Source organism: Gopherus evgoodei, chromosome 2 (genome assembly GCF_007399415.2).
Source record: "Gopherus evgoodei ecotype Sinaloan lineage chromosome 2, rGopEvg1_v1.p, whole genome shotgun sequence".
Taxonomy (NCBI): domain Eukaryota; kingdom Metazoa; phylum Chordata; order Testudines; family Testudinidae; genus Gopherus; species Gopherus evgoodei.
In genome coordinates, this window is record NC_044323.1 from 210,509,696 (window position 1) to 210,524,776 (window position 15,081).

The 15,081-nt window shown below is 45.4% G+C and overlaps 1 protein-coding gene across 3 annotated transcripts in view; it reads right to left on the minus strand.

Annotated features, from left to right (window-relative positions):
- The window catches only part of SMCHD1 (structural maintenance of chromosomes flexible hinge domain containing 1), a 196,446-nt gene that overhangs the window by 129,335 nt on the left and 52,030 nt on the right, over positions 1-15,081 (minus strand). For all 3 annotated transcript variants that reach the window (XM_030552849.1, XM_030552848.1, XM_030552850.1), the window contains exons 15-17: positions 2,975-3,081; positions 2,539-2,621; positions 2,240-2,353 (exon numbers count right to left, since the gene is read on the minus strand). In XM_030552849.1, coding sequence (XP_030408709.1) covers positions 2,240-2,353; positions 2,539-2,621; positions 2,975-3,081 — 304 coding nt within the window. The remainder of the gene's footprint in view (positions 1-2,239; positions 2,354-2,538; positions 2,622-2,974; positions 3,082-15,081) is intronic.

Here is a 15,081-nt window from a genome sequence, read left to right on the forward strand (position 1 = left end):
ACACTGTAAAAGTCCTCATAATTCCAGGCAGCATGGCTGAGAAAGAATATCAGGCCTAAGCTCTGGAGGTGTAGAGACGGACAGTGAGACTGGAAACCAACAAGCGCTCTGGAATTTGTCCTGTAATCATGGTCCTCTATGAGGAACATTCAGTATCTATACTTTGAGGCAAGCCTCTTGCCTCAGGGATCAATGGTAGTTGCAACACTTAGCCCAGGTGGGGCACTGTGTTACCAGACAATTTAGTTATTTATGCATGATTGTGAATGTGCAGAGAATTACAGAAAGTCTCCATCTTCATCCTGAAGCCACTGCAGCTCATCCCAGAACTCTAGGACAAGTCAGTCTGTGGTCAACGTCTGGACCCACAAGCGGTGCTCTGCCTGGTGCATTTAATCCACAGATACAGAATTCAATATATACAGAATATTCAGCTGGGGACAAGGTGCCTTAGTGGTGCTTGATGACCTTAGTGAAGTGATCTCACACTCACGACAATTTCACTGCAGCCATTTCAAATACTTAACAATGACCGCTTCAAAAGTTCCAGCAAGAATCTTTATTGCTGGACAAAGAGCTTAAGCTGAGTATTCATTGTGGATTCCGATATTTAAGAAAATGGTTTGGAAATGGTGCTAGTAACAAATAACTCATAGGAGCTTGATCTCTCCTCTCTCAGTTCTCTTGGCTTCCCAGAGATATTCCAGAAGACATTTAAAACAATGGTTCAGGAGCCAAATTAATAATCAACATTACCCAAGAGAGCCACAGTAGTATAAATTCCTTGTTTCATTTACTATAGTACTATATACTCATATTTAAACAGTATGAGAGGAGAGACATTTAGTGTGTATATATATCCCATAGTTCTTAGCACAGCTCCCAGAGGCCCTATATATATACAAACACACACACACACACACACACACACACACACACACACACACACACACACACAGAGAGAGAGAGAGCGCGCGCGAGAGAGAGAGAGAGAGAGAGAGAGAGAGAGAGAGAGCGAGCGCGCCTCTGGGAGCTGTGCTAAGAACTATGGGATACCTACCCAGACAGTAGCATATCTGCAGTTGTGTAAAACCGTATTAGTGGGGAATGAGGCCAAACCACAATTTTTAAACATGAAAAACTCTGTCTAGTGTGAATGTATTGTACTGGTGGTGTTTACACCTATGCAATCCCACCAGTTCAACTCTCTACTATAGGCAAGATTTGGTAACAAATTTTGCTCTTTTTACTATCCAATGAAATAACTTACAAATTTTGGTGCATCTTATCATACAACCAAGTTGGCAAAACTTGATTTTTATGGTTCCAGCTGTGGACAAATTTTCCAGGGCACATTTCTACAAGACATGGCGATATTAAATCCATGTGTCAGACATTTTTGTGTCTTGCATATACCATGTTCTTCATGCCCAGTAAAGAATGTCTTCCTAGATCATTACAGCAATTGTTCCTCACCAGAATGCTAAAGCAATTCATCGTATCACATGTATGCTCAAGAATGATTTACAGAGGCTGAAATTGTCATATCGTGTTACACTTTCAAACACACATTAATCAGATACCGTGTATTGCAAAATTTCATGGCATGTCCTTCAATGCACTACATCCTGCAAGAAAACTCTGGGGCCAGAGACCATCAGCCCCTAGCAAAATGGGACCCTAATCCTGATTGGGATCTCTAGATTTTTTTTTGCAAAACATTAAACAAATACACTTCTTAATCTTTTTGTATAAGTCGCTTCCAGTTTCTTCTGTTACTTATTCATTAAATGGATTTTAACTGTCATAAATCAATAGGGCATTATATAATAGATGAGTCCTGAAGTCCATGAGTGAACTATACCTACCTACCACATACCTACCTTATTAGTTACACATACAAAGAAGGTTAAAGGTAACATTTACTGCTCCTTACTATTCTCACACTCTAAGGCCATATGACCTGAAATCCATATCACGTCCACATAGATAATGGAGGATTTAAAGAGCCATACTTAAAATATCAGGGCATTAAATATTTGGCATAATGGCATCTGTCAGTTCCTTAAAATATATAGCTTACCTAGTTTTGGAGAATCATTGCGCAGTTCTGACAAGATTTCGTCCTTATCTTAAATTTATATTGGGGTATCAAATTCTAAACTAGCTATATATAGACAACATGCTTTATTAGTCTACAAAGAAATAATTTGTTAATCTTTCAAGGTTTTGTACTTACAGTGCAAAATAACCTTTAGTTCAACAAGGAGTTTCTTTGACCCTCCATGGCTTGTACCTGGAAGTTTTTGCATGGCCTCTCCTTTCTTATTCAAGATTTCAATTCTTAATGCTCCTGTATAAAAGGGTACCAAAAAGTGACTAATTTTTAAAACAAGCAATGTAAAAATTGTTTGTTCTTGTTCCCAAGATGTTTTCTTTTAAAGTTATAATGCAAAAAAAAAAACCCCAAACCACACGCAAAAACACAAAACACAAAAAGCCACATTAAATTAAAACAGTACCTGGAAAGAAACATACCTATTGGTGTACCAGCAAGCTTTATCTCATTTGGTAAGAGCTCATCTCCTTCAGGCCATGTTACTGACAATCTATCAGGAAGTCTAATAAAGAAACAAGATTGGTTTTTTTCTGTAAGTAAGAAACAGTACATTTAATTTTTAGCAGCATATAACTGAAGATTATACATAAGCACATTTAGAAAGCAGGGTTTTGAAAGTCACTCTCTCCATTTCTTATTTTCATGCCATGCTCAGAATTCAGAAATCTTTGTTTCCTACTACAGCAGCTGATGAGATTAGTAGTAGTAATGATTAGAGAGTAGTAGAGATTAGAGAGTAGTAATGAAGCTACATTCTACATATTAGTGATTTTAATGATTTTGGAAGAAATACAAAAACCTAGAGAGTAGGGTCTTAGCAAGTAAAAGCTCTTTATTACAAAAAAGAGATCTTACCTTGCCATTTCATCTTCAATGTATTTTTTAACAACTTTTTCAGACATTGCTCTGTCAAGTTTTGAGATTGGGATAATTTTTATTTCATCATACAATGCTTGAGGTTCCTGAATAAATTAAATTCAATTATCAGTATCTATGCTGTAACATGCAAAGAGTAGAATTATCACTTCATATAAAAGGATCAGCAAATTATATATAGATATAATGCAATATCCTAAATAAGACTATGTGGTGATCCTGTAGATGCTAGATTATGCTAAAAAAATCATCTGAGGGCAGTGATACCATACAGTTACTCACAACTATACAATAGTGTAATAATTGAAGTATACAATTTCTACTGTGATTGCCTGTTGCCTTTAGAACATCCATATGCTCGCAATGAACATGAGCATCTCAGCTTCTCAGGATTTCCTTCATATTAAAGTCTTTAACCCAACTGCATTTCAAACACTTAAGACAATTCTGCAGATTGCTAATTTATGTTTGCAATAGTACATGACAGGCTAACAAACCTCTCAATCTGCATTTACTTAGATCAGTGTATGACCCAAATTGCTCCCCATACACTAGGCACAGCTGTCCCCTGACTACGTAAAGGGGAGAGGGTTGGTCTATTATACATAAACTCACTCTATCCATGCTGGGGGGAAAAAAGCCACACAGGGAATTTATTGTAAAAGATAGCATGTTATTTACTATTATGTAACAGTTTTTTTTTAAGCTTCTCTCCTCACAATGGCGGTACGGAATTCTACTCCATATAACAATCAAATGATGAGGTAGAAACTCCACAAGGGGAATCTTGTGGGGTTCCACTGGCCTTTTGCATGCAGTGGCATCAACTGAGTGCTGGCTATTAACTTGTAATAAATAAAAAACACCCTTCAAGTTATCTGGTTTTATTTAAAAAAGTCTTCCTGTATATTTGTATTCAGCTTAACTACATATACACACTTTACACTTAAACTATAGCGCACAAACAGACTCAGTGCTAAAATACACATACACAAAACACAGACATTACAATCATGCTATGCTAGGGATGAGAATGGAATTTTTTTTACCCATTGCTAGCAGAACGGGAATTATCGAATAAGAAATTTTCCACTCTGCAGCCTAGTGTCTTCCAGAAGTCTGATGCTTATGGAAGCAACACTGAGCGAACAGGAGTAGGAAGGGATACAAAAGTGAACATAAGAAATAGGAAAAACACATACACCCCTTCTGAACTACTCAAATGGCCTGATTATGACTGGACCATTGCCTACAGTACTATTTTGCCAAAGGAGGTCTCTGCAGAGACTGAAAGTCCATCTTATAGCATCCAATCAAGGTGTTAGTCAATGATCAAGTAGCTGCTCTGCAGATCTCTGGGGTGGAAGGACAAGTCATTTGGCCAATGAGATTACCACAGATCTTACAGAATGCACCTTGATTCTTTTTGGAACAGATGCACCGAATGGCTTTTATGTCTCAGCAATGCATATAGTCAGATACATCTAGTAAAGGAGAGCCCAGATTCTCTAGGCCCTTGGCACCTCAGAATGAAAAGGAAAAGAGGAAGTTATTCACCTTTTGCAGTAACAAGGGTTCTTCGAGATGTGTCCCCTGGTGGGTGCTCCACTTTAGGTGTCGGTGCATCCCTATGCTGCAGTTTGGAGATTTTCAGTGTGCGTAGTAGTTGTCTCATGATGCTGTTGGCACCTCATGTAGCACGTGCATGACCTGACCTGTTCAGTTCCTGCTCCACCACAGAGCTCGAGGCATGAACTCCAAAATAGAGGGGAGGAGGGTGGTTAGCGGAGCACCCACAGGGGCATACATCTTAAAGAACCCTCATTACTGCACAAGGCGAGTAACTTCCTCTTCTTCTTTGAGTAGTGTCCCTATGGGTGCCCCACCGTGGACGGTAGGGGCTTCGGAGCTGTGTGTGTTGACACAGAGCACAGTAAGGCCTAATATAGTATCTGACCTACAGGGATTGGGTGATAGCATAGTGTTTTGCAAAAGTGTGCTCTGAGGCCCATGTGACAGGCCTGCATGTGTCTATCAGAGGGACATTGTTCAGGAAGTCTATAGATGCAGCCATGAAACACGAGGAGTGGGATCAGTTCCCTGGTAGGGGTTCATTGTTATGCAGTCGATAGAGATGGATACAGGTAGAGATCCATTTAGATAGTCTCTGGGTTGATACTGTACATCCCTTGGAGTGTTCTGTTATGGAAATAAATAGTCTTGGGGATTTCCAGAAGGGTTTGGTTCTGAGTAAAACGCTATGGCTCATCTGACATTGAGTGTATGTAGGATAGCCTCTTGTGAGTTCCCATGCAGTTTTGGGTAAAATGTGGAAAGGTATATGGGTTGGTTTGGATGGAAGGATTTTGCCCAATACTTTGGGCAAAAATTTTGGATGTGGTCTTAAAGTGATCCTGTTTTTAGAGAACACTTTGTAAGGGGCTCCGCCATCAGTGCCCTGATTTCGCTGACCTGTCTAGCTGATATAATCTCTACAAAAACCGTCACCTTCATAGACATATGAAGGAGGGAATAGGTCACTAAGGGCTGAAACGGTGCTTTGGTGAGGTACTGGAGTATGAAGTTCAAGTCCCATGCGGGTGTAGGTTGTTGGACTTCTGGGTACGTTTTGTATACCAGTAAGGAAGCATCTGTGATTGGGTGAGCAAAGACTTATGTTCCCTCCACCTTGTGGTGAAAGGCTGTAATGGCTGCTAGATGTACTTTAAGCTTATGGATAAGCCCGATTCCTTGACGTCCAGTATGTAGTCCAGTATGGCTGCAGAGGCGTCATGACTGGGTTTACCTGTTTTTGTTGGCACCATAGTGAGAATCTCTTCTGTTTTTGGAGGTAGGTATTGTGAGTGGCGGATCGCCTGCTATTTAATAATATGATTTACATGTTCTGAACAGGCTACTTTGTCACCTTGATTTGACGTGAAGTTTCTCCAGATTTGGGTGGAGAGTTCAGCCTCCATTCTGTGAGAGGAGATCCGTCTGCAGGGGAAGGGCTCGTGGAGAGCACACTGCTAGGCGCAACAAGTAAGGGAATCAAGTCTGTCTGGGCCACGTTGGAACAATCAGTATGATATGGGCCTTGTCGGTGCATATCTTGTGAATGATTTGCGAGATTAGAGGTATCAGTGGGAATGCATATATGAATGATGTGTCCCATAAGATGAAGAAGACATCCCCTAGTGACTTGGGTGCTAGTCCCACCCTGGAGCAGAAAAGTGGGCACTTGTGGTTTGTTGCTGACACAAACAGGTCTACAGATCGATAACCCCATTTTTGGAATATCGATTGGAGGACATTGTTGTGTATTTCCCATTCATGTTCCTTGGAGAAGTGTCTGCTGTCTTATTCTGATACCCCAGAGATAAGATGCCGAGATGGCTATGTTGTGGTGAATGTACCAGTTCCACAATTTCAGAGCCTTGGTGCAAAGTGAATGGGAGTGAGCTCCTCCTTGGCAATTGATCTAGAACATGCATGCTATGTTATTAGTCAATATGCAGATTGAGTCGTTCCATATAATCAGTAGGAAGTGCCTGACCATGTTGTATACCGCTCAGGGCTCCAGCAGATTGATGTGGAGCTGGAGTTTCCATCGGTGACCACTTGCCTTGTATGGAGTACTGGTCTAAGTGAGCGCCCCAGCCTATGAATGACATGTCGGTCATGATTATTAGTGATGGAGGATCTTGCTGGAAAGGAATACCCATGCAGATATTTTCTGGTTTCGTCCACCACTTGAGTGATGTAATGACATTTGAGGGTACTGTCACTCTTTTGTTTAGACTGTGTTTGCAGGGAGCGTACACAGTGCTCAGCCAGCCCTGTAAGCAACGCATATGCAGTCTTGTGTGTCTCGCCACAAATGTAGTGACTGCTATGTGACCTAATTGCTGTAGGCAGGTTCTGGTGGACATTTGAGGCTGCCAGTGACTGTCGAGATGAGGTTGGTTATTTTCATGAATCTGTGACTGGGCAACAGAGTCCTGGCCTGTGTGGAGCCAAGGTAGGCCCCGATGAATTCCAGTGATTGCAACCAGGGTCAGTGTAGTTTTCTGTATATTTATCTGCAACCCTAGTGTCTGGAAAAGCTTAATGGTTGTCTGCACCATATGTGTTCCTTCTTCCTAAATTGCGCCTTTCAGTAGACAATCATCTAAGTACGGGAAGATCATCACTCCTCTCCTTCGTAAGTGGGCCACCACTACAGCGAGGGTTTTTGAAAAGACTCAAGGGGCAGTGGAAAGGCCAAAAGGTAGTACTCTGTATTGGTAATGGTTGACCCTTACTGTGAATCTTAAAAATCGTCTGTGCGCTGGTTGTAAGGTAATATGAAATGAAGCATCTTGGAGGTCAAGGGATGAAAACCAGTCCCCCCTTGTCTAATGCTGGAATAATTGTGGCCAGTGTGACCATTTTGAATTGGTGATTCCACAAACATTTGTTAAGTTTCCAAAGATCTTAGATAGGCCTCCATCTGCCATTTTCCTTTTTGATAAGAAAATAATGGGAGTAAAAACCCTTCCGTTTGTATTGATTTGGAACTTGCTCCACAGCACCCTATTGTAGGAGATGGTTCACTTCTTGTTGTAAGAGGTGCTCACGAGAAGAATCCCTGAAGAGGGACAGGGATGGAGATAGGTAGGGGGTAAGACGAGGAAGAAGATAGCATAACCCGCCCTTATAACCACCAGTACCCATTGGTCCATTGTTATTCCTGCCCAAGCATGGTAAACAGGCACAGGTGATGGCCAAAAGGTGGGGTTGGAGTGTCTGGTAGCGCTGTATTGAAAGGGTCGTTCAGACCCTCAACCAGGACTTCAAAATTGTGGCTTGGTGGTAGATGGTTGTGAAGATGTGGATTGAGTTTGAGGAGCCCTCCATCTTTGCGAAGGTTTATTTCTGTTGTGGTCAAATTGCCATTGTTGTGGGCGGTGGGTGTGTCTGCCCTTTTGGTATGGTTGGTATTGACACTATTTGTTAAGAGGCATGTATATGCCTACAGTTCACAGGGTGGTCCTAGAGTCCTTCATAGAATGAAGATCATCATCTGTTTTTACAGAGAAGAGTTTCTCCTGGTCGAAGGCTAGATCATCTACACCTTGAGTTGGAGCTCTTTGGAGATTCTAGACGACTGCAACCACAAGGCTCTGCGCATTACAACTGCCATTGCCGTTGTTTTCGCCACAGTGTCCGCTACCTCCATCAAGATCTGTAAGGATGGCCTGGCAATTTGCTGTCCTTCCTTCAAGATAGCATTGAACTGGGGGATGTTTTTCCCCCAGTAAGGGCATCAAGAAATTCTTGCAGCTTACCATAATTGTCTTAGTTGTACTTGACTAAAAGGGCAAAATAATTGGCTACCCGGAATTGGAGTGTAGCTAATGAGTATACTTTTCTGCCTAATAGGTCTAATCGTTTATGTTCTTTATCCTGTGGAGTGGACTGGAATTGAGGTTGTTTGTTGCGATGATTAGCAGCTTCCACCACTAGAGAATTCGGTTGTTGATGAGAGAACAAAATGCCCATCCTTTTAGCTGGGATGAAGTACTTCCTATTAGCTCTTTTGCTAGTAGGTGCAATGGTTGCGGGGGTTGGGGGGTGTCTGCCAAATATCCTCTGCTGGTTCCATTAGGGCATTGTTTATTGGTAGTGCAATTTTGGATGTAGTGAATGTCTGTAAACTTTGCAGTAGCTTGTGCTGTTTTCCTTACACCTCTTCTAGGGGGATGTTTTGGATTTTTATGGAGTTCCTGAAATTGTTTCAAGTTGTCAACTGGCTTGGAGGCAGCGAAAAGACTGCCTTGTCAGGGGAGGACAATGAGTTGTGGGCTGGAGAAATGTCCGCATCAACCGAACCTTCTTCCTTCTCATCTCCTCCAGTACTTCTGACGTCTCCCTGCTTGGGAAAGGTGGAGAATGATTTCCCTTCCGGCTGGGATCGAGGGCTTACAGTAATGAGCCCAATATGCCACCCAGGGGTACCCTTGCATGAGAAAGGGCATTGTTGGACACATCCAGGGTTGCCCATACCACTGTTGCATCTTGCAAGGTTGGTGAGAGTGAAGAGTGTTGGGAGGAGAAGTGTCTCCCATATAATTCCTTCTCTTCATCACTGGAGATAGGATGGGGAGCAGGAGAAGTGGACAACAGCTCAGTTTTTTGGCCTGGAGATCCCTTGTTACCAAGCAAGGGTGACTGCAGCACCGAGACGACCACTAGGACCTTGTGCTGCGGAAACTGCTGCGTAGCCACTTATTTCTGTGGCAGTGGTGTGGCTGGTGCAGATGCAGTCAATGCCTTTGTCAAGATGGTTAATGCCGTTCTCAGCTTGTCATGTCAGTGCCTACGACTGAGTCGACGCCTGTGGGGGCAGCCTGTAGTACCACTCTGGGTGCCGACTCCTGCACTGGGGTGGTCAGTACTGTGAAGGAGGAGCCTCTCGACTCCATTCCGGAGCAGTGGGGCTCAGCAGATGTCCACAGAGGGATGGTGCCAGAGGTGCTTGGAGCCTCACAGGGGCTCACTCTACTCAAGCTCAGCACCAACGATGGTGACCTCACCGAGGACCTCTTCTTTCTTTGAGTGTCCCTTTTAGAGGAGTTCGCAGCTCGCTTCCTGGATGATTTGGAAGACTGAGCAATCCCATTACCAGAGATTTTGTTCAGGGAACCATCTGTTGATGTCTATTTTTGTCCCTGAGGAGGAAGCTGAAGGGACTTTCCATCAAAATCATCTTGAAGCGGGGATCTCTATCACGCCTTGCCCTGGCTTTAAGGTTGGAGAAACGGGCAATTTTTGAGGGATATGGGTCTCCCCCAAATAGACAAGTGGACATCTGAGAGGGGCATCGCCTCATGACAAAAGTCACATAGTTTAAACCCAGGCAAGCTGGGCATTGTGGATGTTAAAGTTTCCCAACGGGGAAAGAGTAGGAAAAATAAAAGAAAATACCTATACATTTAAAAAAAAAAACAACCAATAACTAAACAAACTAGACTTACTAAGCTACTGCTAATCTAACTTTCTAGAGAGAGAAAAACAAAGAGGCAGCACTACTACTGAGCTCCATCTGCAGCCAAGGACGGCTGAGAATGAACTGAACGAGTCAGGTTGTCCGCACGCTACATGAGGTGCCAATGACATCGCAAGATGACTATTGCTCATGCATGCCCTGACTGAGCACTGCTACTGAAAATCTCTGATCTTCAGCACAGGGATGCACCAACAGCCAAAGTGGAGCACTCGCAGGGACACTACTCGAAGAATACAGACCCATCTCCTTGTGGATTCCATATGCTTGACATAAGTCTTCAGTGATCTTTTGATATCTAGGGTGTGCCACGGCTTCTCATTTGACAGCTATGGTTCCATTCTCTAAAACTCCAGATCTGGTATGTAGTTTTAGATCCTCAGAGCATTCCCCATCCGCTCAGAATGGTGTCTGAGAAGCTGCAGGCCTGGAAGGCATATGGGGAAAACCCCTGTGGACATCCTCTGGAATTACAGCACCTGACTCGGAAACAACTTGGTCTTACATTCGCTACAAGGAATGGTCCCATACTCTCAGAAGAAAGGCCTGAAGACACCTGATAAACCTCACCCATGGAGAGACCCATATGTGCAAGACCAGAAGGCATAGTGGCTATGACACTGTGCTATGGTTGACCTCGTGCTTCCTCCAGCAGAAATATCAGATTGGATCTTCAGGAATCTGTCTAATGATGGGTATATTTTTCTCACTGAAGCATCTATGTCCACTCCCATGTGAATTATGGTTGTTGAGGGAATCAGTGAGCTTTTCCTGGCATTACTGAAAAGCCACATGCTTGGAGGCAATCCAGATTCTGGATTGTGGGACTGCATGCTGTGGCCTATGAGCCATGCTTTGCTGTGACTACAATCAGCTACATATGACTCTGGGTGCCAAGGGTGGATCAGAAAGAAGAGTCTGTCAAGCTAAGGATTTTGTTAATTTGAAGGAAAACTGATCTAGGTTTGCTCAGAAGCTTCTACTCCAGGTTCTTTCCTCCCATCCAGGGTAACAATCCTTTCTTGGATATCTTTGGTATTGGTAGCAACTAATGGATTGCTGTGCTGGATTTCAGAGAGAGGGCTGAAACTTCTCTGCAATCTCAACTAGTAATTTCTCTGTTTCCTCCAATAGCTTCTCACCTGTAAGCCTCCATGCATAAGATATCTATTTAGGATGAGTGATAACTATTCATGGGTGTAATATGACATCCTTGTAGTCACCATGTTAGAATCCACTGTTCATCACAAATCACATCAAGCGTTTGACCAAGACCAGGCTCGAGACATCTCACTCCAAGAAAGGATCATACCACTAGAAGATGAGCCGTTTGTTTACCATGAAACAAGCTTTCCCACTAAATATATGAAAAGCCTTTGGTTTTAATACTTACAGCTGAGGCTTTGAAATTATTGCACCATGATTCTTATGGTCTTGGAAGGAAGTCCCCTTCTGAAGGTGTGGCTTGTTTTTACACACACACACACACACACACACACACACACACACACACACACACACACACACACACACACACACACACACACACACACTTTAGTTTAATCAGGTGTCCTCATTTGGATCTTATGCCTTCAAAAGAGGCATTAACAGGAAAATATGTATTAACAATACTTGAAAGGAAAGATTTTTTTATTAAATATTAAGTTCCTTGCAGGCCACTGACTGGCATCCTGTCTTGGAAAAGTTCTGCAGGGTTTTTTTGTTTCTCTCTTTGTTTGTTTGTTTTGCTTGTGTGGTACTTCTTTCCCTGGCTATTTACAGGAGGGAGATAGTATAATTCATCTTGGTCAGGAGACCACACAACAGAAGCGGGCTACTGGTACACATAAAAGCAGCAGAGAGTCCTGTGGTTGCTGCTTTTACAGATCCAGACTAACATGGCTACCCCCGATACATGGTACACAAGTAAATTGTGAAAATGGCTTGTTAGCTGTCCCCAGGACCTGAAAGGCTGCCTGACTGCTCCTGCAAGCATGGTAGAAGCCACCTAGCACCACTTGGAGCTTTACTCAGGACATCAGGGCTCTTTTGAATATGGAAAGGGATTTCTTACTTACCCCTCTGTAATCCCATGAAGGTCCAAGCTTCATGGGGAGTGGAATTCTCAAGCACCTCTGTTCGGGTCACAGATTGCCTGAGATGCACAAGGCTCTATGTGGAGACAGCCTTGGGAGTGAGGGAGGGAAAAAGCGAGACCTTTTCCCAGGTAAAGAAAGAATTGGTAGCTGATGATCAGAAGGCACAATTCCCATTCGTGTTTTGCCTCAAATCTGAAGCCCTTTCCCTGGCAGAGTGAGGGTCTTTCGGTTGAAAGCCAGATAGGCACAATTTCAGTTAACCTGCTGCCTGACGCATAGCACTGGCTTCTCTGAATCCCCACACAAGCTGTAGGGTTGGGGACAGTGGTAACCATGGTACGGAGCACTGAGAGAGACCCTCTGAAGGAGATAATCGCCCACAAACACTGTCTCGGGGGAGAAGGCAAAGAAAGGGTTTAACTCCCGATTGCTTATTCACAGTAGTAATCACTGTCTTCTTAAAGACACACTTACTTTTGCCTTTTTGACTCAGAATCTCTGGTTTACACAGAACTTACTCCAGAGTATCATGAGGAAACCCTGATTCATGGTGCAAGGAAAGGGAGCTGTATAGGAGCTCGGCTTCTCTCCTCAGGGATTTAGGACCCACTTTAGGACTTGTGGGGGAACCAGTAGCCTGGAAGGGGTCTTATCTTTATGGTCCTTTGCTGCCTTAGGACTTAAGCCCTTGGTCAGCTAGTCAAAGTCCTCTTCATCATCAGCGCCTCTTCTTGCTCTGCTCGAACTTTCCTGGTTGGTTTTTCACAGTAAAGTAATGGATACTTTGAGGGGGTAGGAGACCCAATATGCCAGACAACTCAGAGCCCTGTGCCCTCAGAGAGAGAGGGTTGGCTGACTGCGGGCTGGGCATTTTTTACCTTCTGCCAAGACAGAGAAAGCTGCCTCAAACACCGAGTACATTTCAGATTTTGCTCAATACTTGCATGGCTGCTCTGCCACACCTGAAAGGGGGCAAAGAAGCTCAGCGGGGAGGCAACGCAACAGAGGCTCTGGGTGGCTGTGACCACAGAACTGCTCAAATCCCAGACCAAGAGGAGGTGAAAAGGCTTTAAAACAAATAAAAACAATTTAAATGCCCACAAAACAGCCCAAAATAAAAAATCCAAAAGAAAAGGAAGGGAGCAAAGTGAACCACCACTTGGCAGCTGTCACAAAAAGCAGAAGATCTGGCAGCAACCAGAAGAAGGGAGCATGGTTAGTACAGGCTGTGCTAAAGTTTTGAACTACCTCCAGAATCTTCAGACAGGAGGAGAATATATAGCCTATACATGTCAGAGCTGTGGGAGAGACTGCTAGCAGAAGGGAAATTATCAGCTAAGAATAGAGAATGGAAAATTTCTAACACAGCATGATTATAACATACATGTGTATTTGTGGTTGACACTGGGCAGCAGAATTTAAACCAGAGGTTGGCAACCTATGGCACGCGTGCCAAAGACGGCACGTGAGCCAATTTTTAATGGCTCGTTGGAGCCTGCTGGGACTCCAGCATGCCACTAAAAAATGCTGCCCAGCCCGGCCCGCTGTCCTCTGCCGTCCGCTCCCCCCGAAGGGGCAGAGAGCAGAAGCATAGCCAAGTGCACGAGGTGGCAAACGGCCCCACTCTCCCATCACGGAAAACCGCGGGGTCCACGCTCACGGGCTGGAGCGCAGCAAACTGAGAGCCCCTCCCCCGCCTTCTCCCTTCCCCTAGAGCCCTGCCGCTGTGCGCAGCACTCTGTGGGTTGGGGCTGCACGCTCCCGTGGGGCAGCGTTTGGCTCCACTGGGAGGCAGACACGCTTCCTGCTCAACCGGAGGTCTGCCGCCGCCACGTGCAGAGCTCTGAGGGGCGTGGCTGTGTGCTTCCGCAGAGCAGCGTGTCTAGCTTTGTGTGGAGCCTCATGGTAAGGGGTCCAGGGCTGAGGGGGGATTGGATAAGGGGTGGGGGCAGTCAGGGGACAGGGTGGGTTGGATGGGGGGGTGGGTGGCTAGGGGAGGGGTCTCTGGAGGGGGCACTCAGAGAGCAGAGGGGGTTGGATGGGGCATGGGAGTTCCAGGTCTGTCAGGGGGCGGGGGATGGATAGGGGTCAGGGCAGTCAGGGGACTGGGAGCAAGGAGAGTCCTGGAGGGGGGCAGTTAGGATGGGGGTCTCTGGAGGGAGTGGTCAGGAGACAAGGAGTTGTGGGGGTTGGATGAGTTGGGAGTTCTGGGAGTCCTGTCAGGAGCCTGGGGTGTGGAGAAGGGTTGGGACAGGCAGGGATGGGGGGGGGGGTTTGGATGCGTTGAGAGTTCTGGGGGTCCTGTCAGGGAGCAGGGAGCGGTTGGATGGGGCATGAGAGTCTCAGGGGTCTGGCTGGGGACAAGGGTGTGGATAAGGGTTGGGGCAGTCAGGGGATAGGTAAGGGATAGGGTCCAGTCCGAGGACAAGGAACACGGAGGCTTAGGTAGGGGATGGTGTCCTGGGGGACAGTTGGGGGCAGGGGTTTCAGGAGGGGGTAGTCAGGAGACAGGGAGCAGGCGGGTTGGGAGTTCTTGGGGGGGCAGTCACCCAGCCCTCTCCCATGAGCCCTGACAGCTCCCCACACACACACACTGCCCTCTACCCGCACACACCCCAGACCCCTGCTCTGAGCCCTGTACTTCCCTCATACACACCCAGCCCTCTGCTTTACTCCATTTCCCCCCAAACCCCAACAACTCTAACCCTGACTCTGGCATCCCCACACACACCCAGGCTCCCCTCTGCCCTGACAGCTTCACCCCCCCACATACCCAGCTCCCAGCCCTGACTCCAGCCCTCAGCCCTCTGGGTCCCGGCCGCTGGCCCCGCATGGCCTGCTGCTGGTCTGGGGTTCTGGCTGCTGGACCCTTGCCAGCCGGGGTCCCGGCCGCAGGCCTCACTCAGCCCGCTGCCGGCCTAGGTGAACAGAACCCCCGA